The sequence below is a fragment of the Stegodyphus dumicola genome, chromosome 4 (genome assembly GCF_044657685.1).
Source record: "Stegodyphus dumicola isolate Sdum_Otavi_A_Nest chromosome 4, ASM4465768v1".
In the NCBI taxonomy this organism is placed as follows: Eukaryota; Metazoa; Arthropoda; class Arachnida; order Araneae; family Eresidae; genus Stegodyphus; species Stegodyphus dumicola.
The window spans coordinates 44,711,262-44,736,067 of NC_140771.1; the positions used below are offsets into that span (position 1 = coordinate 44,711,262).

At 31.3% G+C, this 24,806-nt stretch overlaps 1 protein-coding gene across 1 annotated transcript in view; it reads right to left on the reverse strand.

Moving 5' to 3' along the window:
• The window catches only part of LOC118193812 (uncharacterized), a 145,289-nt gene that overhangs the window by 46,665 nt on the left and 73,818 nt on the right, over positions 1 to 24,806 (reverse strand). The window contains exons 9-13 of the mRNA XM_085814785.1: positions 20,812 to 21,052; positions 17,877 to 17,946; positions 17,713 to 17,762; positions 16,772 to 16,858; positions 13,386 to 13,489 (exon numbers count right to left, since the gene is read on the reverse strand). Coding sequence (XP_085670911.1) covers positions 13,386 to 13,489; positions 16,772 to 16,858; positions 17,713 to 17,762; positions 17,877 to 17,946; positions 20,812 to 21,052 — 552 coding nt within the window. The remainder of the gene's footprint in view (positions 1 to 13,385; positions 13,490 to 16,771; positions 16,859 to 17,712; positions 17,763 to 17,876; positions 17,947 to 20,811; positions 21,053 to 24,806) is intronic.

Below are 24,806 nucleotides of genomic sequence, written 5' to 3' on the forward strand. Positions count from 1 at the left end.
AGTCAATTAAATGTAATTTTTGATAATGTTACACTCTTTAAGTTTCTGGTGTTGATTATTTATTGTATTTTTATTTATATATATACTGTTAATAAATTGGTTAAGTTTAAAATTTTTGTCTTCTATGTCTGCACAATATACAATCTTAGGGAGCTTCTATTGCTATTTCTGCTAAATGTTTTTATAACTTTAAACTTTGCTTTTGCATCATTTTGATTATGGGCCCAGTCCTTGAGTTATCTTTAGTGCAGACTTTTGAAGTTTAAAATTAATTTAAAACTTAAGAGACTGGGGGCGGTTTTTGTTGAATTTTCAAATATGGCTACTGTTAATGTTATGTACAGTATTGCTAAACTTGATGCATATAACTATTTTACATGGTCTAAAGATATGAAGTTTGTCTTAAATGAGAAAAATGCTTGGCTTTTGGTTCAAGGTATTGAAAAATGTCCTGATTTAAATGATGTTAAGTGTATTACAAAAGAAATTGTTGCCAACTATCAAAATAGAAGTTGTTTGGCATTATCATTGATTTATATGAATGTAAGCCCTGAATATAGGAACTTAATATGTCAAATAGATGATCCTGTAGTGGCATGGGATATGCTTGCGAAATTCTTTCTTAAATTCTTAAATTGTTCTTAATTTGTAAAATTAAGCCAAATGAAAGTATTAGTTTCTTTTCTTCTAGATTAAAATGCATTACTGAACAATTGACGGATTAATCAAGCTGTAAGAGATGTCTATATATGTTTTCAGTTTCTTAGGTTTCTTCCAGAAAAGTATGATCAGGTAGTTCAGAATGTTTTGAGGTGGCCAGATGAAAAATTTATATTTAAAAATGTTGAACTGGAAATACTTGCAGAGGAAGCACGTCTTAATTTAAGGAAGACAGATAGGGAAAATTCTAACAAGACTGTAGAAGTTCAAAGTACTCACTTTGAACCCAAATTTAAGGATAATAAAGGGTTCAAGTGTTATAAATGTGTCTGTCCAGTCATATTCAAAAGTACTGTAGAATGAAAGGTAATTTTTCTAGATCACCCTCGCCTGCTTCTTCTGTTTCCTCAGCTGTATCTAGTAGTAATAAAACATCCCCCCCAATGTAAATCTAAACCCAAGATATGTAAAGGTAAAAAGAATTCCCATGCTGAGTCCTTTTTCATAGCTCAAGATAATGTTAAGAACTTGGAGGAAAATGATGATAGTTGGATTTTTGATACTGCTGCATCTCATCATTTTTGTAAAAATCGTGAATTGTACGATACTTTTTCTCCTGTGAAAAATGAGAACAGGCTAGTAGCTGTTGATGGAGCAACTTTTCCAATTAATGGGAAAGGCACTGTTAAAATGAAATTTGGGGATCGAATTATTTTGTTTAAAGATGTTTTATATTCACCTGAACTGAGACGAAATTTAATATCTAGACTTAAGATGGATATCAATGGAGCAAGATTTTATGGTAAAAATGGGCAAATTAATGCTTTTTAAGGCTAAGTTGATAGAAGGTAATTATTACGTATTCCCAAAAATAGTGAAAAAGGGGGGCAAATCTGTGAAATTTGAGGCATCCATAGTTGAACATAACAATAGTGAATTATGGCATGGTCGGTTTGGTCAGATAAATTATGGTGCTATTGTCAGGACTAGTAAGAGACATTCAGTTCGAGGTCTTCCCGTGTTGCCAAATCAATAAGAAAAGCGGATCTCCTATAGACCTTTCGAAGGTATTCAAGTGAAGAAACCGCTTGAAAGGGTTTTCTCTGATGTATGGAGACCTATTAACATTCCAGGTAGGAATAGTGAACGTTATTTCATTTATTGACGAATATTCTCCTTATGTGGTAGTATACCCCATTGTAGAGAAAAGCCAGGTATTTGAAGTCTTTGAAAGGCATATAGCATGTGCTGAAAGATCTCTGAACCTTAAGCTGAAATATTTTAGAACTGACAATGGACGAGAATATGACAATGAACAATTCAGGATATACTGTAATAAAAATGGAGTAAAGCACGAATTTACAGATATATATATATATACTGAGGAACGAAAATGCAGCTTCTGAGAAATTCAATCAAACAGCTCTCCACAATGTGCATGCAATTTTACATGATAGTGGTATGAGTCCTGAATTTTGGTCAGAGGCAGTAATGTATTTTGCATATTCATTTAACAGAATTTGTCATAAAGGTCAAGCTAGAACCCCATTCGAATTGTATACTAAGCGAAAACCATCAGTGCGTCATCATAAGGCATTTGGAATGATTGCCTATGTGGGAATTCCAAAAGCTAAAAGAAACTCTAAGCTTGATCCAAATGCAACGAAGGGCCGATTGATTGGATACAGTGTAAGAACAAAAGGGTACAAAATGTGTTTGGAAAATTGGGAAAAAAAAAAAAAAAAAAAGTAGTACAAACCCTAAACGCTACTTTTAAAGAATAAGTTGGAATGCAGAGAAGTTGCAGTGGAGCTGCACTGGGCACCCTTCCTGATTTGGAATCTGAAGAGAGGGTTGAGTTCTAATCTATTGATACTCCAGTTGGCTACTCCCCTGAAATAGAGGAAAGAATTGATACCAGTGTACCTTCTTCTATACCTAGCACTGACACTCAATCTACATTGAGCAGGTAACTTGGCTTCGTAAACCTGTTCCAAGGCCAGAAGGCACTCGTACGAATGTGTACTATTTTGAAAAGGAGTCTAATCAAAGACTACGATCACCAAATGATGTGGAAAAGTATTGCAATGAGAATAATATTCAGTATGATCCATGATCCTACCTTGTTTGATTTCAAGAGAAGCAATACTTATAGCGGTCTAGAGGCTTTGATTACGAACACTTATAACCAAGCAATGAAATCCACAGAAAAGGATAAATGGATAGAGGCGATGGAAGAGGAAATGGCGAACATGCGAAAGCATAAGGTATGGCATCTCGTTCCACTTCCTAAAGACAAGATTCCACTAGGTTGCAGGTGGATGTTCAACATTGAACGTGACGAATTTGGAAACATTGTTCGTTTTAAAGCTCGTTTGGTGGCTCAGGGTTATCGGCAAATTAAATACGATACCTATGATAAAACCTACTCTTCTGTAGTCAACTTTTCAGTTAATAAGGCAATAGTTTCTTTCTCCTAGTTGCACACCTTGGATGGGCAAATATACAGTGCGACATAAAAAGTGCCTATCTCTACGCTCCTTTATCTGAGGAAATTTATATGTTCCAACCTCAGGGTTTTGTAGAGCGAGGGAAAGAAACTTTTATGTGTCGTTTAGATAGGGGCTTGTATGGTCTGCATCAGAGTGGGCGATTATGGTACTACGAGTTAGATAGAACACTATGTAACCTAGGGTTTACCAAGTTTGACTGGTGTTATTGTGTCTATCGATTTAAAGATTTTGTCATTCTGTTGGTTTACGTTGATGATATTGTTGTGTTCGGAAAAAGTGAAGTTCAGGCTAAGAGGATATTAAAAGTCCTGAGTTTATATTTTGATTTGAAAATTTTGGGTAAAATAAGAAAACTCTTGGGTGTAGAATTTGAATATGAGAACAATAGTGTCCTAATCCATCAGCAATTATATATAGAAGACATAGTTAATTGATTCAAGTCTTTTAAAATACAAATTACTTCCCTTCCAATAGTTAAAGGTGTGAAATACTCAATATCTCAAAGTCCCAGTACACAAGAAGAAACGACTGAAATGATAAATTATTTATAGAAATGTTTTAGGATGCCTCTCGTTTCTTTGCAATCGTACTCATCCAGATATAGCCTATGCTGTTAATATATTTTCTCAGTTTCAAAGCAATCCTGGTAAGTTTCACTGGGAAGGATTACTTAAACTTTTAGGATACATTTCAAATACCAGACATCACAAACTTAAACTGGTATGCAAGGAACTGAAGCTCAATATATATTCAGATTCGGATTTTGCTTCAAGCAGAGACGATATGGTGTCTGTTTTCAGACAAATAGCTTTTTTGGGAGAATCACCTGTATCTTGGCATACATTTAAAGAAAGGGGAGTGAATTTGTGTACTATGGAGGCTGAATTTATTTCCATGACTGAATCAGGAAAAGAATTGGTTTGGTTTAAAAACATTTTGGATGAATGCATTCAGTTTAAAATTGCAAATAAGTATGTTTCAAAACCTATATTGTTTGCAGACAACATGACTGCTATAAGTTTTACAAAATCACCCACTGAAAACTCAAGGACGAAGCATATAGATGTAAAGCTATTCTTCATTCGTTATTTACAGAACAGGGAAAGTTTTGATCTAAAATATGTTCCAAGCAAAGTTAATCTGGCTGATCCCATGACAAAACTGCAGACTAAACATAACTTGATAAGTTTTTGTGGAGCAATTTTCTTGTGAAATTTCGTTTTGTGTGTATTTAACTTTAAATTAAGAGTTTTGTTTAGATGTTTTCAATTTTTTGACTTTTTTGGACTGTACCATTAAAGGAAAAAAATATGTTGTAAGTCATATTATGATGAGTATTGTGATAATGTAAAATTGTATAGAATGAATGTTGTGTGGTTGACCAGGGCCCTGGGTAAATGTATTGAATGTATGATCATACATATATCTTTGTATTGTTTTGTAACATGATGGACTTTTGTATTATGTTAAAACTTTGAAAAATGTGATAAGATGTGCACATTGTCCCTAAAGATTCTGAACTGAGTAGAGTTGTGTATTGTTACATTTATATTTATTTATTGTTGTTTTGAATTTTATACAAAATACTGGCATTCAATTTTTGTTTCAGGTCGGAGATGATGATGTGGGAGGCATTTGTTGAAAATATGACCTATCGTAACCCTTTTTCTGCATCATCTCTCCCCCTTGAAATAACTCTAACTTTAAAAAAGGTTTAGTTCTTATTTTAGAGGGATATAGCAATTACTTCTACTTCTTTTTCACTGCCACTGTTTGTATTAAGAACAGACTGTTTCGGCCTAATTAAGACGCAAAAACGAAACTTGATGTTACGTCATCTGGAAAACTGAGTCGAGCCGACAGCTGATTGGCTGCCGTGAGATGACAACATGTTTACTTCAGGTATAAGTATCTCGCATAGCTCTGGCTTATTCCTTCTGGTTCCTGTTTCATTGCTCCTTGGTGTGCCGTTCCAGTGCTCATTGGAAGACGCAGTGGATGCGTGCCGTCCAGCGATAAGTACCGTGGTTCCAGTCCATGATGATTTTTCCTGGATTCTGCAAAGCGGCTACGATGTGAGCAATTGCCATGGGTGGCAACCTGTTTCTATGGTTCGGCGACGATAGATCTCAAGTTGTGGTTCCTGGTGGTCAACTGCCGTGGACAGTATCCTTTTTCCAAAGTTAAGGGACGTCAAATTCCAAGCTGTGATTTCCGGTGAGCAACTGCTGAGGGCAGCAATCTGTTCTATGGTGTGGCAGCGATAAATTGCGAGCTGTGACCTCTTATGAGTAACTACAGTAAGCGGCTTTTGCCAGTTCAAGTGCACTCAAGGTTTAGTTTAATTTTTCAGGCGCCTTCTTGGCCAAAATCATGGACCTATTTATAGTGAAGTGAAATTTATATTAACTGCGTAGTTTTTGTTCTGTGATATGTTTTTCATGTATTGAATGCCAGTATTCAAAGATCAGGTAATATATTTGCTGCATCATTAATAGTGTAATATTCTTTAAAGGAAAAACTCTTGAGGTTAATGAATAGTCAACTAACTGTAATTTTTGATAATGTTACACTCTTTAAGTTTTTGGTGATTAAATTTATTTATTGTATTTTTATTTATAGATATTTTCAATAAATTGGTTAAGTTTAAAATTGACTTCTATGTCTGCACAATATATAATCTTAGGGATCTTCTTTTGCTATTTCTGCTAAATGTTTTTATAACTTTAAACTTTGGTTTTGCATCAGGATAAAGCATGACTTAATTCACAATAATAAATGAAGGCATTATCTTTGTTGTTGTGAAGCTTAGTCTCTCTAGATTGGCAACAAATCTACTATTCTGCTGTTTCAAATGTAAACAAATATGTCCGCCATGTTATTTAAAACTTAACCGCATTTAAACAGCTTTTAAATTGTTGATAATTGTACAAATATTGCTTCCAGATTTACGGAGGCATAAAAACCTTAACCAGAAGATAAGAACAACATAATTAAATCATTTTTAAAGCAAAAAATGTACAATTTACAAACATATAAGAGTAAAGAAACTGAGATCACTGAGCTGAGTAACAGAGTGGATATATGTATATACGTTTGGTGCGGCCGATTGCAACCAAAATAGGAGGTGCACATCTAGATGTTATAGCAGTCCTATATACAAAATTTCAACGTTCTGAGGCTAGTCGGTTTTGAATTATGCGAGATACGTTCGTACAGATGGCAAGAAAAATTCTCTTCAGAATTCATTTTAAAGCTGTTTTATAATTTTTTAGGAGGAAAAGAGTCTTTTATTCTGTCTTTACATACAGATGTTGCTCAAAAACATTGTTAAATTACATTCAATAGCGGTCAAAATGGATATTTTCGGTGAACTATGCTGCCTGAAACTTTTCGCAATTACAATACAGTCAAAAGTCGTTAATCCGGACTCGTCGGGACTTCGGCGATTCCGGATTATCGATTTTTCCGGATTATAGATCATCAGTTTAAATCTCGTAAGATGGCATGCAGAAATTCTAAAATTAAAAATATGAAACCGTAATTTATGAAATAAAGAACAATTATGATCTAAAGGGTATCAAAATTTGCAAAAAGGAAAAGCTTAATATTTATTTGTTTACTTTATTAAACATTTCTTTCAATGTAAGTTGTTTAAGTTTTGCTTTGTTTCATGTGATAATACTTTCTCTTTAATTCTATTAAACAGACATAATTTCTTGTTCAGTTACAAAGTTACGCTGTTCAAGTCCTATAATTGCTGTGTCGAGAACACCGACTAATTTGTCAATCGAAATTTTTTCGTTTTCAATAACCTCTGTTACTTTCTTCGCTATCAAAAGCGAATTATAATGACGAGGAACTTGTTTTAAATCATATCAAAGACGGAGCATATCGAGATGAAATACTACATTTGGTAAGGAATTATAAGCCAAATAAAATGAAAACATCTGCGCTGAAGATAAAGATAGTGTTGACAGATCAACTTCCAATTCATTACGCGCCCGCCGCGCGGCGATCCCCCCGCCGAGCAGCATGAAATTGATAAACAGATTTCGGATTTCAAAACATACTTTCGCTTTAGATCCTTTACATATTAACAAATATATATCGGAAATTCTATTTGATATAATCGAAAGTTTAAGCTTACTTTTATAAAACTGCTCTTACAGTCTGCAAAAAATAATAAGCCGGATCCAATTCGAAAATTAAGGAACAACGCAATCATCAACATTAACTGAAATAGATAATTAGACAATTTTAGCTTATACGTCCATTATAATAAAACGCGCACGCGAAAACGTATTCTGCACTTGCGCACACTCATATGCGCAGTCGTAAAGGGTCTTACGCGCACGCGTAAACGCCTATGCGCATGTGTCAACGCGGCGCATGCGCAGAAAGTTTTTAGTTTTGAGGTCCGGATTATAGATCATTCCGAATTATGGGTGTCCGAATTAACGACTTTTGACTGTACTTCCTTTTTACTTCGCACAAGGAAGTAAAAAAGAAGTGTGCAAAAGATGCAAATATCAGCAATGATTAAGAGATATTCTTTAAGAACATTTCTGCAGCAAATATTTGGGACACTTACGACACTCTACATTAGAAGATCAGAATTAGAATTAGATAAATATTGGAGAGGTTATACTCTTGGAAGCTGTCAAAAAACAATGAATCCATTGGCCTTCAGCTAAAACCATTAACATCTTTGCAGGAACAGACAACACTGATAGAACTGCTAAGATGGAGACACAGTCTGGGATTTAACTTTATCAAGTACAACACTTTTATCCTTAAAAAAATTTTCAGATAGATACTCTAGAACCATCCATCTGCATCTCCAGATAAGACTTCTTTGGTGGTACTATTCAACAGCACTTTATTTGTGACCAGACCTAGCTCTATTCTGAAAACACCACAGAGACTTACTTACCTTTATCTAATCGAGCTCCTTCAAAATCTCGGAACTGGACATACGTTGCATTACAAAAAGCAGATGAACAGTACAATTCTTAACTACAGTCAAAAGTCGTTAATTCGGACCTCAAAGCTACAAACTTCCTGCGTATGCGTCGCGTTGACCTTAGTTGCAAGACCTTTACGGCTGCGCATGTGCGTGTGCGTATGCATGTTTAATGTATAACGGACGGTATAAGCTAAAATTATCTAATTATCTATTTCAGTTAATGTTGCAGATTGCGTTGTTCCTTAATCTTCGAATTGGATCCGGCTTATTATTTTTTGCAGACCGTTAGAGAAATTTCGTAAAAGTAAGCTTGAACTTTCGATTATGTCAAATAGAATTTCTGATGCTGGAGCTCCCAAAGGATCTACAAAGTGAAAGTATGTTTCGATGTCCATCCAACAAAAAGTGGAATTGCTGCAAAAAATGGATAAAGGCATATCCTTTGTTTCTCTAACCATTCCGAAATCTGTTTATCAATTTCACGCTGCTCTGCGGCGGCGTGGGAGACGCCGCATCGCGCAACGAATTGGAAGTTGATCTGTCAGCACTATCCTTATCTTCAGAGCAGATGTTTTTATTTTATTTGGCTTATAATTCCTTACTAAATGTAGTATTTCATCTCGATGTACTCCGTCTTTGATATGATTTAAATTAAATTCCTTGTCATTATAATTCGCTTCCGATAGTGAAGAAATAGACACAGAGGTTATTGAAAACGAAAAAATTTTGATTGACAAATTAGTCGGTATTCTCGACACAGCAATTATAGGACTTGAAGAGCGGAACTTTGTAACTGAACAAGAAATTATGTCCGTTTATAGAATTAAAGAGAAAGTATTATCACATAAAATGAAGCAACTTAGAAACAAATAAATAATAAGCTTTTTTTTGTAAATTTTGATACCCTTTAGATCATAATTGTTCTTTATTTCATAAATTACGTTTGCATATTTTTAATTTTATAATTTCTGCATGCCATCTTACCATATTTAAACCGATGATCTATAATCTGGAATCGCCGAAGTCCCGACGAGTCCGGATTAACGACTTTTGACTGTAGTGTATACAGAACCACCTCTCAAACTGAGAAATAGAAGCTGAGAGATGCAAAATTGAAACAGTGTTGAAAACATACAATGTGTAATTAAATGATATTCTGATTTTAATTAAGCCTTGTAAATATGTTACTGTTGTAGCTAAATCTTTTAATAATTTTCACTAAATTAGATTGTAATTTATTTCTTTAATGGCATAGTTTTGTTTAGCAGAGATCAAATCTATTTAACCTGACTAAATGAAGATTTGTAAAGAAAAACCAGGTGAGTGATTTTACTGATGGGATATGTTAGAATATTTAATTAAATGGAAAAGAAACTTACTTTCAATTATATTTTTATATATCAAGTTCGTTTATACATTCTTACTGTAAGACTTTTGGTTTATTACAAAGATATTTCACGCTACTATGCCACAATGATAAAAGATCATTATGCAGTAAGGATATTCCCACTGGAAGAGAAGCACCCTCTCTATAGCACTGTGAAAATTTGGATATCTCATTTCAATACTGCCTGTTTTACTGTTGAAGATTAGCATTGCAGTAGGCACCTTCAAATCACAACTGACACTACAACATGCGATGCAGTCCATTCGCTGATTCTAGAGGACAAGTGAATATATTTGCCAAAAAGATAGCCTAGATACTGGGCATGTCCCAGGAGCATGTAGAGTGTATTACTGTAATTTCCGGAAGACACGCCGCGGCGTTTATGTGTTTAAAACTTAAATTTTCAGCAGGTGCGGCGTTTAGGTGCACTAAAAATAAAATATTTCCTATGATGGTCATTGTACATAGCTTGGATGGCCTTGTCATTGTGCATAGACTGGTGCTGTTCCCACACAAAATACCACTCAGTTGCTTTTTGAGAACGTTATTTTGTTTACATTCTTTCCCTTGAACGGACCTACATGCGTTATTCACCCTAAACGAGATCTCAGAACAATAACATTCTTCCCCCTTTCAAATCAACGTTCTCATCAGTTCGAATAGTCTCTTTCCTCTGCCATTCGATGAATCTTCCAGGACCCATCCTCTTCCCACCCCTGCCTTTTCTGCAATTTTTTTCAAAGGCGGACACGACTCCACCTGCCTTGCAATAACGAACTCTGACATATTTCCCGTTCAGCATGAATCGATTTTTCTTGGCATTCTGTCAGATACAGATCCCATCAGTTTGGGTGCAAGTACTTGTTGGATAGTTTTTAAGTAAGAAGGGAGTGGAAAATTTTTGAAAATGTCACCTAAACGGCACAGAAGCTATACTTCTGGTTTTAAGCTTAATGTAATTTCATGTGCTGAACAAACTGGAAATCGAGCAGCAGCTCGAGAGTTTGAAGTGGACGAGAGATGTATTGGACGTTGGAGAACTGAAAAGGAACTTCTTGAAAATATGCCACAACAGAAACGAGCCAAAAGAAGTGGTACTGTAAGGTGGCCGAATCTAGAGGACAACCTTGCAAACTGGATAAAGGAGGAACGAGGAAAGCGAATGGCAATGTCGATTGTAAAAATTCGCTTACAAGCAAAATTTATAGCAAAACAAATGAACATAAATGATTTCAAAGGAGGTGTAGCAGATTTATGAAAAGAAAAAATATCATACAACAGTCGGGCAACAATTACCAATGGACTGACAGGATAAAAAGGCATCATTTCTAAAATATTTGACAGATATTATTGACAAAAAAACTTCTTCGGTCACAGATAATAAATATGGATGAAATGCCGTTAGCTTTCGACTCTCCTGCAAACAGATGTTGATGAAACTGGTGCAAAAACTGTATCTGTGCTTACGACGGGGCATGAAAGAATGTCATTTACATGTGTGTTAGCTTGTGCAGCAAACGGTGACAAGCTAAAGCCGATAATCATTTTTAAACGAAAGACTATTCCGAAGGGAGATTTTCCTAATGATGTAATTATCTGTGCAAACGAGAACGGCTGGTTGTGCGAAACAATCATGCACAAGTGGCTAAAAAAAGTTTGTTAGTGTCGTATGGGATCTTTTTTCAAACCAAAAGGGTTTTTGATAATGGATTCCATGCGTGCTCATTTACTTGAGTCAGTGAAAACCAGATGTCAAAAATTGTCTACGACCAAAACAATAATTCCTGGTGGTTTGACAAAAATCTTACAACCGTTAGATTTGTCGGGTAATAAATCCTTTAAAGCTGAAGTCCGAAAGCTGTGGGAGTGTTGGATGAATGAAGGATTGCATACGTATACCAAAAGCGATAAAATGCGTACAGCATCTTATGAAGAAGTTGCAAAGTGGGTAGGAAGTGCGTGGAAATCGGTAAAAACATCGTCAATAATAGCAGGGTTCAAAGAAGCTGAAATTATATCCTTAGATAAAGAGACTGTAAACCAAGAGGATGAATGTGACGATCTGGAAGACTTGCACTTAGAACAGGATTTACTAAATCTTTTTAATTCAGATAGTGAAGAATAAGATTTTGATGGCTTCATATGATGTATAGTTTCCTGTAATTCCTTTTGTAAGTAAAATTTAAAATTTCCTTTTGTCATCCAAATTTAATATTTCATTGTTGCAACATTTTTTTATAATATAATCTGAGTATTACAAATATGGACTTCTTTAGTAGGTAAATATAAGTATATACGTGAAGGTAAATATATTTTCCACATTTCTTACCTTTAATTTATTTTTGAGTTATGGTTTCATTTCATGCATTTTTCTTAACTGGTATGACATATATCAGGACTTAGGTTGAGTTTTTGCATGTATACGGCTCCCGACGATGTCACGCGCAATTTAATCTATTGCGGCATTTACGCTGATGCAGCCTTTCTTCCAGAAATTACGGTAGTCATTACAAAGCCTCTTCATTGACTAAACATCACTGTTTGATTTGGTTTGTGTGTTGATGGCTTCTTGAGTTCTTATTTGTTTGACCAGACAGTGAATTCAGAATGCTATATTCACGAGAATGAGGTTCATTCCTGATGCCTAATACAAACAGAGGATCTAAACACAGAGTTTTAGAGGATGAAGCTTTGAAGTTCTTCCATATTCAAAATGTAACACCCTGGATTTGTTCAGAAGCCACTACAACAAACGCATCTTTCCGAATCATTTTAGCAAAAGACATGGCCACCCCCTTAGTCTTCCCCGTTTTCTTCTTATGGGGCCATATTGAAGTCTGAAGAGATTGAAGTAGAACTATAGATGATCTGAAAACAGCAATATCAAATATGAAAGGGTCAGTTTCAATAGACAAATTCAAATGGGATATCAAGAACTTCAAGCTGAGAATTTCTCCTGTAGTCTCTGGAAATGACTACATTTTGAGAAACTCACCTTTCAATTTCCTATATTCTCATATGTAAATTCTGAAATAAAATTCTTTCCTATTCAAAAGTTATTCATTTTTTATCACTCAGACTATGCGAAGCACCCAGCATTTGGTTTTTCTCAAACATACTTTGTTGCACAATAGTTTAATTCATAACAAAACAAACCCATTAATCATGAGAAAATGTACGGGAGCTTAAAAAAACTTTAGAGTTATAATTGTGATCACCAATCATATTTATACCTGGAGCTGCAGTGAATGAAATTGGTGTTGGTGGATAAATGTTTTACAAGAATGGATACTATTGTAGCATTACAGCATGATAGTTGACATCCACTTTTTTGTCTTAAGATATAGCAACAATTTTGAATATGGTCTAAGCTTTTATTATCTGAACTACATAGCTACCTTGATCACTACCCATGACAGAATGATAAATAAAGGAGATGTCATACTTATTACTCTAATATGGATCCAAACTCCCCCAAAATATTATTGCTATTCAACTGTATAATGATAAACCAAAATATTATGCAATATAAATATGCACTTTGAGGATGAACAGTATATACCAATATAAATCTATTTAAACAAGATATCACAAAAGGGAACAAAACAAAGATGATAAAGAACAGATGGTAATGAGTTGGTGAAAGTAGACTGATAGTGGCAACAGACTGAACATTTGCAAGTTGTCAAAGTTGCTTGGGGTGTCTAGCAAAGATATTTGATTTTTACCTATTAAATTTGAACAAGTTAACTTGAATGCATATAAAGACTTCAGTCTCCTGAATATGTGTTAGTTCAGTTGAATGCTGTATGGACTTATCTAAAACATGACTTAATGGTTTGATACACAAACATACCTTGATATTTCCTTTACATATTTGTAACAAATGCAGAGCATATTCCTTATTTCTTCCATTACCAGGTATTACAGCACAGCATGATAATTCTAGATATAGATCAACTAGAAATAGAAAAATTCCTATTATTTGAAAACAAACACCAATTTTATAGCATTCATATATAGCCACATATAAATACAAAAGAAATTTTACAAACCAACTTCATAAAAAATTACACTTAATAAAATACTGCGGTTATTATGCCATAAATTACAAAATTTCAAAATTTTTCCATAAAATACAATTTACAGATATTCTTTTATACAGAATGCATTAGTAAAGGGGAAAAAAAAAAAAAAAAAAAAAAAAAAAAAACATGCACTACATCATTCCTTTAATATACAGTAGCTCACATTTGTTTTCAGGCACATGTACTGTTGAAATTTATTTGCAGAGATCTTATACTAAATACTGAAATAGACACTTCATACATTTTTCTGACACATTATTTTTGGTCTACTTTAAAGCTTATTTATTGCATAACAAATATGATCAAAATATTTATTTTGATAAAATAATTTATTCAAAAAGTGTTTATCAGTAACTCGCATAATAATTCACACACTCGCAACTTTTGTTGAAATGTTTTGGCATAATGATGTTTCTTGTCACCAATTTTTATTTTAAATGAAAATATATTATAGGAATTATCATCTGCATTTCAAAATTATTATTTGTTCATTAAAATAAATTTTCTGATCCCATATCTGAAACAAACATTGCCAGACACTACAAGTTAACAAAACATTCTGCTAGAAATTTAATTATTCATCATTTAGAGATGGTAAAAGTATTTGAAATATCCAAAAAATCCTTGATATAAAGCACTCAACTACTGTTGATGCTATAAAATGATGGAAATTGCATATACCTGTTAAAAGTGCACTGAAGCATGAATCACATTCCTAATTCACATCTAGGAATCCGAGATTTATACTTTTTTTTTTTAAATCTAATGTGTACACCACATGACTTCCTTGTACAGAATACTAAATTATACGCATTTTTTCTTGCATTTCATTTAACTTATTAGATTGAATTAAACCTACTTCGCCAAAAGTGCATAAACCACAATAGAATAAATGCATTCTTTAAAATTCACTTTGTTTACCATAGCGACACTCTGGCGCTAGGTTTACTTAACAGTATTATATTTCGTTCATATTATAACTCAGAATGCACAAAATTTATATCATTTAAAGAATTATCTAATCGTTGCCACATGCTCTATTCAAATGCTATAACAAAGCTAGAACAATGTATAAAAGAAATTAAGCAAACAAAACAAAAAAGAAACAGTTTTTCACAGACGATTGAGTATTTCTCATTCAATTAATTCAGTTTTCACTTCGCGACAAGGCAAAAATACATAAAAACTCAAAATATCTGTATTAAAAATTACGAAGCAAATCTTAAATACTTATTTCCTTGAAAAAATTCCAGAAAGGATTAAGCATGATTTAATTCGCAATAATAAATGAAGGCGCTATTTTTGTGTTGTGAAGCTTAGTCTCTCTAGATTGGCAACAAATCTACAATTCTGCTGTTTCAAATGTAAACAAATACATCCGCCATGTTATTTAAAACTTAACCGCACTTAAACAGCTTTTAAATTGTTGATAATTGTACAAATATTGCTTCCAGAATTACGAAAGGCATAAAAACTTTAACCGGAAGATAAAAACAACATAATTCAATCATTTTTAAAGCAAAAAATGCACAATTTACAAACATATAAGAGTAAAGAAACTGAGATCACTGAGCCGGGTAACAGAGTGGATATATTTATAAATATATTTATATATCTTTGGCGCGGCCGATTGAAACCAAAATACGAGGTGCACATGTACATGTTACTTATATACAAAATTTCAACGTTCTGAGGCTACTTGTTTTTGAGTTATGAGAGATACGTACGTATGTTCATACAGACGCCGTGAAAAATTCTCTTCAGAATTAATTTTAAAGCAGTTTTTTAGTTTTTTTGGAGGAAAAGAGTCTTTTATTCTGTCCTTACATATAAGATATCACGCAAAAACATCGTTAAATTGCATTTGAAGGCGGTCAAAGTGGATATTTTTGTTGAAATATGCTGCCTGAAGCTTTTCGCGATTACAATACTTCCTTGTGAAATTTTTAAAAGAGCATATGCACACAATATGCAATCAGCTGGAAGGAAATTTTTCAACAAGAAAATAAGTTTGCTTTTTAAAAAAGAGCCCGATTGACAAATTACTGTGTGGCAAAAGTTGAATGAAGAATTAAATTAAAAAAAAATACCTATTGTCTGCTGTTAAGCATGATGGTGGAAGCATAATGGTTTGTGATGTTTTGCTGTCTCTGTTATAGGAAATTTAGATTTTATAGAAAATATAAGCACATAAATATCATTAATGAAAACCAGGAACAGTTTTTAAGAAAACTTGGAATCCCAAAACAGCATTAAATATCCACTGGTGGTTATTATACATTCAATCTCAAACTATCAAAACTCCTCTATATTTTTCAGACTTCAATCCTATTGAACATGTAAGAAGTGGGTTAGAGAAAGAATAAGGAAAAATTATACTAAAAGTAATTCTTAGGAAAGAAAGGGGGAAAAATGGAATACTCTTACATAAAAAAATAGTTGAATCCATGTGAAAGTACATGAAATATGACAGCTATAGAGTATCCAATTAAATATTGAATTTGCATGTTTTATTAAAAAAAGATAATTTACTGTACATGAAATATTACAGCTATAGACAATTAAATATTGAATAGCCGATCATTTTCATGTTTTTATTAAATATAAACTATTTATTACAAGTGTCTGAATACTGTCTTGTTTTCCAGAACTTTTTGAATAAATTATTTTATTTGCCAAAACATTTTGAATCCTTTTTTTCCCTTCAAAATAATCAGGTTTTAAGTTTGTCTTTGCAAGTACTTTCAAGCATAAATGTGCAACTTAAATATTTTATGCCCTAGAATTTAGAGACCTACATTTTTACTTAGAAGCAATTATATTGTACTTCTTTAAAAATTTCATCTTTAGTCACTTTAAATAAGTAATTAAAAAATACCATATAAAATGAGTTTAGATTAGTCCTAAATTTAGATCATAAAACTGGCTTTTTCTCCTTGAATTGACAAAAGTAAACATGATACAAATAGGTTTTTTTCTGCAGTGGGAAAAATTATTAAAAATCTATCCATTTCTTAATTCAGTTTAGGTATGCACCAAAACAGATATGCCTCCACCATAATAAATAAAATAAAATTAATAATCTGGCAATAAAACAACAATATCTTTCTCCCAACCTCTATTTTAAAAAATAGTCTAAGCATAGAATTGTTACCTTCTTCTTGAGATACTGAAGAGAGAGTGGAAGGGTCCCAAAGTTTATCTGCCTCATGCTCTACTAAGAGGGCATCTTTGAAATTAGCTGAAACGAATAAAATTCAAAATAGTAATATTGAAATAATGCATACTTACATAGCAAATATACATAATAAATTATTACATTTTTGAAAGCTACTGCAATAACTGTTTCAAAAAATAAATGTCAGGAAGGGGAAGTGAAACAATCTGCTGTTGAATTATAGTTCTAACACTCATTACAAAGCAAATTAAAGCTTCTACTGATTACACATGAAATTTTCAAAGGAAATTTTTATATATATAGCTAGGCATTCTAAATTTAATAATTATTAAATAGCCATATCTTTTCATAACTAAATAACTTTTATTTTCAATTTAATGCAAATTTATTTGGTTTGACAATCAAAAGTCTATATCCTTCAAAAAAGCAAATAAATTACACAATTCTTAGTTTTGCATATGCAGAAAACACAATTTCATGTTCATTTCCATGAAATACAAATTATGTACTTAATAAATTTTACCCAACTTTTACAAAAAAAAAAAAAAAAAAAAAAAAAAAAGAGAGAGAGAGAGAGAGAGAGGAGGGGGGGGAATCTAATATGAACATTTTGATTTATACTTTTTTTTTTTTTATATATATAATTAAGAATTAGATCAGCACAGGTAAAATTCCATTTAATGGCAGTAGACAACCTCAGCAACAGACCCTTTTTAAAGCATGTACAAACAAAAGACTGAAAATTGTTACAATAGCAAATATATCTAAAACAATAACATATTTATAATATACAAATTAATATATCTTGAACGTGGTAAATACTATATATTTCTAATATGTTTAATTCAGGCTAATACAAAGTAGTATGAAATTTTTAATATAATTAAATGACAATTTGAAACATCTCAGAAACTTACGATTGAAAGGAGGTATTTTGGCTTGGTAGTTGGAACCAATGTTTACATGTCTAGAATTATAAAAACAATTACACATCCAGAACATGAAAGAACAAAATTGTTCTATAATACATATTTTTAATGATACAGATAACAAAAGGTGTACATTTACATATTACACTTACGGGAGAATATCAGATTCAGGTGCTTCCACTAATTCTTCTTCTACCTCTGGAGTACTTTCACCTGTACTAGCTGAAAGGTACCAATAAAAGCCATTATGCCATCAGATTCACTGCATGGTAACAATGAAAAAAAAACTTCTCAAAACTTTAGAAGATTATTAAATTATTTATGAATTTCATAAAATAATAATTGTAACAAAAAATTCTTATCAAGATGAGTTAAAAGCATTAAAACTGATTTGATGGAAGGTTAATTCATAAAGAATGACCATGCATAAGAAAAAATTATGTCATGTTTAAAAAAAAGGCTATTTCATAAATTTTTATTTGCCTTTAGCATAACATGAATCTATTTTCCTATAAAACTACATAAGTAGCTAGATAAGAATTCATAAAGAATGACCATGCATAAGAAAAAATTATGTCATGTTTAAAAAAAAGGCTATTTCATAAATTTTTATTTGCCTTTAGCATAACATGAATCTATTTTCCTATAAAACTACATAAGTAGCTAGATAACTACAGTTTATTAAAAGATAATGATGGATACCTTAACCCTTTCGACCCGAATTTTGCAAGATTAATATTTAATATTTAACTATGAAAAGTAATTTAATTTAATGCTGACATACTAAAAGAAGTGTAATATGAGTTTAAAGTTTTTAACTTTTGCTATTTCTTGAAAATCTCCTGGTACAATATGTCCCAATCATATTGTCAACAGGAACTATTTGTCCCAATTGTCTAAAACAGGGCTTCTTAAACTTTTTTTCAGTTGCAACCCCTTTTTATCACTGAATTTTTTTTGCGACAACCATAAGCATTGTGCAAATACGACACACACATGAGTGAAACTGTCAATTTTTTCACTTGTTCTGTAATATACTATTGCAGGTGTAGGTCATTAACTTTAATTTCTAATTTTAAGACATAGAACAATGTGAAAATTTTAAATAAGTAACAGATGAAATGACAGCATCATGTGCAAAGCAAGTAAGATGAACTTTTAATATTATAAAAAGAAGTGGGTCGTTTTCATTTTTTCTTTGTCTATATTGTCTTATCTTTTATCTATTTTCAGATATATTGTGCAAAAATATTTGGTAATTGTAAAATTATCATAAGTTAAAGAAATATCAAATTGCTAAAATTTTTGGCGACCCCCATGGGGATCCTGACCCACAGTTTAAGAAACGTTGGTCTAGGATATTACCCATTCTCAGAAAACAAAACTAAAATTTACAGTAATATATAATGTGAATATTACAAAACATAAACTTTGTCACATGAACTAGTTCATATACAACATAAATTTTCATATATGTTTCATAAACACAAACATAATATATCAGCATGTAGTAATTTGATCACTGGTGGGACACATCAACCTACTGTTAAATACGATTGAGACAATATATCCTAGAAAAAGAATTTATTCAAAATTTCTTAACTTTGACATTAAAAATGTTAAATTACTACTTAATAAGAAAAATAAGAACTATTTCATACTAAGTATGCTTTAAATATCCTTGTACTTACTGCAAAATTAAAAAAATAGACAAATCAAAACTTGAGTAATCAGCATATTCAAAAACATAAGTGTACCATTTGCAATCTAAAAGTGTTGCCAGGTTTCTTTAGTCATATATCTGTTCCCAATTCCTTAAAAGCATTGTAAATGTAAAAAACCATTTAAAAGTGGGTTTTATTTATTCCCAATAGGGTATGAAATCTAATCTCTGGGATGTATGTGCCCTTTAGGATCAAAAGGGTTAAAGAATGTATAAGAAGTACTTCTTCAGCAAAAGCAAATTGCGGAGTTTGGGTTTGTTTCTCAGTCACAGCTAATATATTAAATTCAAGGTAACACAGACTAGTCAAAAATTTTTTATATAATTAAAAGTCAATTTGAAACATTTAAGAAACTTACGATTGTTAATATTTTTTCTCCCCCCTTCAAATCACTCTTCATCTTACATAAATTTAGATAAAATAAATTAAACTAAAACAGTATGCATCTATAGGAGTTTTATTAAATTCTCAAACTTTGAGTTAAAAAAAAACACTTAAAGATTATGTATTTTTTTATAATACATTATGCAATTTTTAAAACAACATTAAAAAATCTGAAAATTAAATATATTTTTCCATGGGCAAAGTTTTCTAGTGATAATGGAATTTCCTGCTTCACTGGCTATAAAGTTCAAACTCTAAAATTCTTGATCTGAATTTTTGCTCTAAATTAGTATTGCTAAATTTAATTAATAGTATATGCAACTATTCCGATTTCAATTTAGCGTAAATGATATACATACTATATCACATTCAAAGAAATTTTGTCTTATATCATAAAAACTGAATTTACTTGGTATTTTTTACTTTTGAATTTATAGATCTTCCATAGATATGTAATATATTGAAGAGATGAATAAAAGAAATTAAAACATTTTCTTTGATTTCATTCTAAATCATGTTTAAATTGAAAATGTATTTTTTTATGAAATCAAAACAAAAATTCTCATAACAATATTAATTTCAAAACAAAATACCACAGAGTGTCAACATGATCTAAATTTACAGCCCCACTTGTTTTTGTATAAAAATAAAATGGACATATGTAATGTTTACAAATATTTCACAATGCAGCATGTAACAAGTCAATGGACCTCAATTTTGCAAGTAGAATATAACTTATTCAATGTGCATGCAACTGTAAATATGATCCAACATTTGGATTATGCAACTCTTAAAGTTAATTCAAATTTTTCTCTTCACATTACATTTTATCCTATGAATTCAAACATAACTTGCAACTAATTCTGTGTATAAGAACAAAAAAATAATTTGAAATAAAAGAAATTAAAAAATTGGATTTTAAATGAAATATTTTATGCTTTGATACCTATGAATGGGTAAAAAATAATAATAGAATTACCTTTACGAACCAATCCAAAACTTGGTGTTATAGGTGCTGATTTTGGAGTCAAACTTCCAGACCCACTGATTATGTGCCAAAACAGGCCAGACCCACTGCGAACTGGGCTTAACATTGGTGGGGGTGTATAAGGTGGAGGACTTAATTTTTTATGGTCAGGATTTGAAGGATCCCATAAGCGAGGAGATCTGAGTCTGCTAGTAAAACCACAGGTGTTGACGTAGGGTGGAATATATAGTGGCTAAAAGAAACAGAAAATTGTATGTAATTTTGATTAAAAAAAATATCAATATGACCTTTATGAAAGTTTTTTAAGATAAAAACTATTTTTTTTAGATACATTACGTAAATACATACATTTAAAATACTCAGTTAAAAATTATGATTCAATTATGGTTCAGGTAAAATGTAATCTTGTAAGCAGCGTCTAGAGTTTTAATCCGAGAAATAAGATATCAAATATGTAAAAGTTCTTGAAACATTTGAATAAAATTGAAAAAAAATTATAAATAACAGAACAATTTACAAATATTAACACAATAACTGATAAAATATATATATTACCAAACTACAATGCAAGAACCCTTTGTTGCTTGGATAAAACAAGGTAATCTACAATGATTTTCAGTTTAGTTATGCTCCTGTAACTGATTACAAAACAGTCTCAGCTGATTATGTATCCATTTATTCAGTTTTTCAGTATCTATCATTTTTAATGAATACTTTGGTTTCTGATATAATCCACAAGAAAAAAACAGAATGAGACTGGCATAAGCTTCCACGATCTCATTAAATCTGTTGGTTCTAGAAATCTTTATGTAGATAATCTTGCACAAATTTACCTTAATGATAGAGTGGCCTGCATAGATTAGATACAAATGAAAAAAATTGGATGTCTAAAATTTATATTTTTATAAAAAATTTTAGATTAAGTTAAATTATTTTGCAACAATAAGTTTTTTTAAAGTTAAATAACAAAATTAAAATAATAATCATTACTGTAATAACTGCTGTAAACTTTGTCCTTCTATTTATACTTTATTTGTTATTAATTTTTTAAAATGTCTGGAGTTTTGGATCCCCGTGTATTTTTTTGTTAATTATAACATATGTTTGTTATTTGTTAATTATAACAAGAAAAAAGAAATGCTAATTACTGGAATTATCATACAAATGTTATTAGTTCATATTCAGATATTTATTAATATAAAGTGATATGGATTAATTTGCTTAACAATCAACAGTTTAGTTAAAGTTATAAATTAGTAATTACACTCAGCAATGAAGATTTTATCACCAGATAAACAAAGTTGGTTTATGAATATTCAAGTACACTGGTTTTAGATTTGCATATGAAATTTTTCTATAATCTGCAGCTTTTTAATGACATTACTTGCTTAAAAATGTGAAAATATGCAAGATGAAATTACATACACAGGTACATAGAAATTTAGAGAAATGTGTTTACTTCTGTTTATAAGCCTTCTTTTTATTTATTGAGTCATGTTTTTTATGCTCCACTTCAAATTTCCAGTTTAACTGGAAACTAAGTTGTAAATTTTAATCATGGAGATGAATTTCCATCAATTTTTCATTGTTACTTGAGCATGCATTTGATACTCTGACCAACATACTCATAGACATTATATATTATAATTAATGTTATGTGTTATAACTAACTAACTGGGTTTTAAGGATTATCATTTGATGCAATACCATTAATTACAGCACCTCTGATTTGCCTATCCACACAGATATGTGACATCAACAAGATTTATTCCCTACCTCTCTTACAGCAGTACAGCAAGAAAAATTTTCATGAAGAAACTCCGAAACTGAGAAACGGGTAGTTTCTTATTAGCCACACTCCTAGTTTCCACTTTCAGAGTAACCGCTTGTCTGTGGTGTATTTTCAAGTATACATGCGATAATAAATAGCCCATGCATTCAAGTATGACATATATGTTTGAGTATATACAGATTTACATTCTTTATATTTAACTGTTATTTTGATAAACACAGCCATAAAAATGTAAATATTAGCAATGTAAATTTTCCTCTTATCATAAAATGCTTCTTTTTATTATTTGTTTAGTGGAACAATGCCTATGAGCCATAAAGATAGCCAAACAAATATTTTCTGCCCATTTATAAAGTCTCCAATTGGTTTGCAACTTTTCTTGAGGATGTCAATAATTAGAAAGCATTGAGAAATGATATCAATCTCTCTGTGTTTTTACGGTTCTTCAGACTAAATACAGCAGATGGTCCCCAAAACATCTGTTAATAGACACTTTCCATTAATGGACAGTGAGATTCAATTTTATTTCCATTTCATAAATAATTTCCTTTCTCAATGCACATAAACATTTACACCAACTTTAAGTAATTATTACTTTCAATAATTAAGAAATTTATTAAAAAGTGCTTGTGTGTTAGTCTAACCATTTTTGCGCAGTTTGATGATTTTTTACAAGAGAAAAAGGAAGACGACTTATAATCACAGGTGATTATTACTCCCTACAAGTTATGAAGTAGATAACTTTAAATTAGGAACATAATTTCTTTAAAAACATGTATAAGTGTATTTTACACTAACAGTCACTATTTTAGAGATTTACATGATTATTATTTAACTTATTTGATATTTATTAAACACAGTCAACTACTATTATAATCACAATGTAAAAATATTCTGCAAATTAAAATAACTGATTTGTAAACATACAATTTATTTCCTTGGTTTTTTGAAAGATACTAAAATAATAAACTGTACAATAAAAGATACAAAACATTTGTGCTTTTTTTAAATCTGAAATCTTTTCAGCTATTTTAACATCTAATTTATTTATGTCTATTTCCTTTTCTTTAACTATTCTTCTAAGTTCATTTGCTTTAATAAACAAATCAATGTTCATGCTGGTCTCAGCTTCATCTGCTAAAGCATCTACTTCTTCATTAATATCTTTAATGTCCCTTTGAAGAAATTTTTTCTTCTGCTTCATATAATCAATTTCTTCCTCAATGATATTTCTTTTCCTCTTTGAATTTTCAGATTTAGTTAAAGATTTTTGTTCTTCTAAATACTGCATATAGTTAGACCTTGCAGAAGCTGCTGCTGATCTCATTTCTTTATTAATTTCGATATTAAGAACACCTCCAGAAAATTTTATGTAATCAAATACTGTGCATTGAAAAATGTATGATGAGTCACTTAAATTTTCAATTTCAATTGCTTTATTTACAGAGAAGCCCCTTTCCACAGAGGCCTGTCCATGTGACAAGATAAGAATCATTTTCACTATTTTCCATACTTTTGAATAATGAAAATCATGAAAATAAGAAGTGAGAAATGTGTCAAGAGAAAGATTTTGAGGATCAAAAGTAGAAAATTATGTAAATTTGTCTTAACTACTTTGTATAGAAACTCTCCAAACTGCAGCAGAATTTCATCCCAATCATCTTGTAAAACACGTTTATTCTGCATTAATACCGTTAGAACAATTTTCATTTTGTTCTCGGCTTTTTCTGGACTTTTTAACCATCAATCGCGGGTCTACACAAGATGCATTTCGAATAAGAGAATAATTTATTGAACATTTAGACATTAAGTGTTGTACCATTGTTAAGACACATTGTTGACCTTCTTGTTTCAATGCAAAACTTTCAGCTTGTGAAATGTCCTTCTTGCGGCATTTATCATTTATTAACTGCTCAGCAATGAATCCCAAATAAACTTTACTTTTATCATTATTACAATTTGGATCATTAAAATTAAATTTATAAAGATTTTCTGCTTTAGTTATTTTTGAATATTTTAGTTTCAAAATTTTAAAGTGCTGAAGGCAATCATTTACAAGTTTTAAGATATCTTCAGCAAAAAAGGGAATAAGTGGTTTATCACTTTGATAATATTCAAGGAAAGGCAATAATATTGTCGATAGAGAGAGAAAAAATTTAATTTTATAAGAAATGTTTTATCTTTAGTTGCCTCC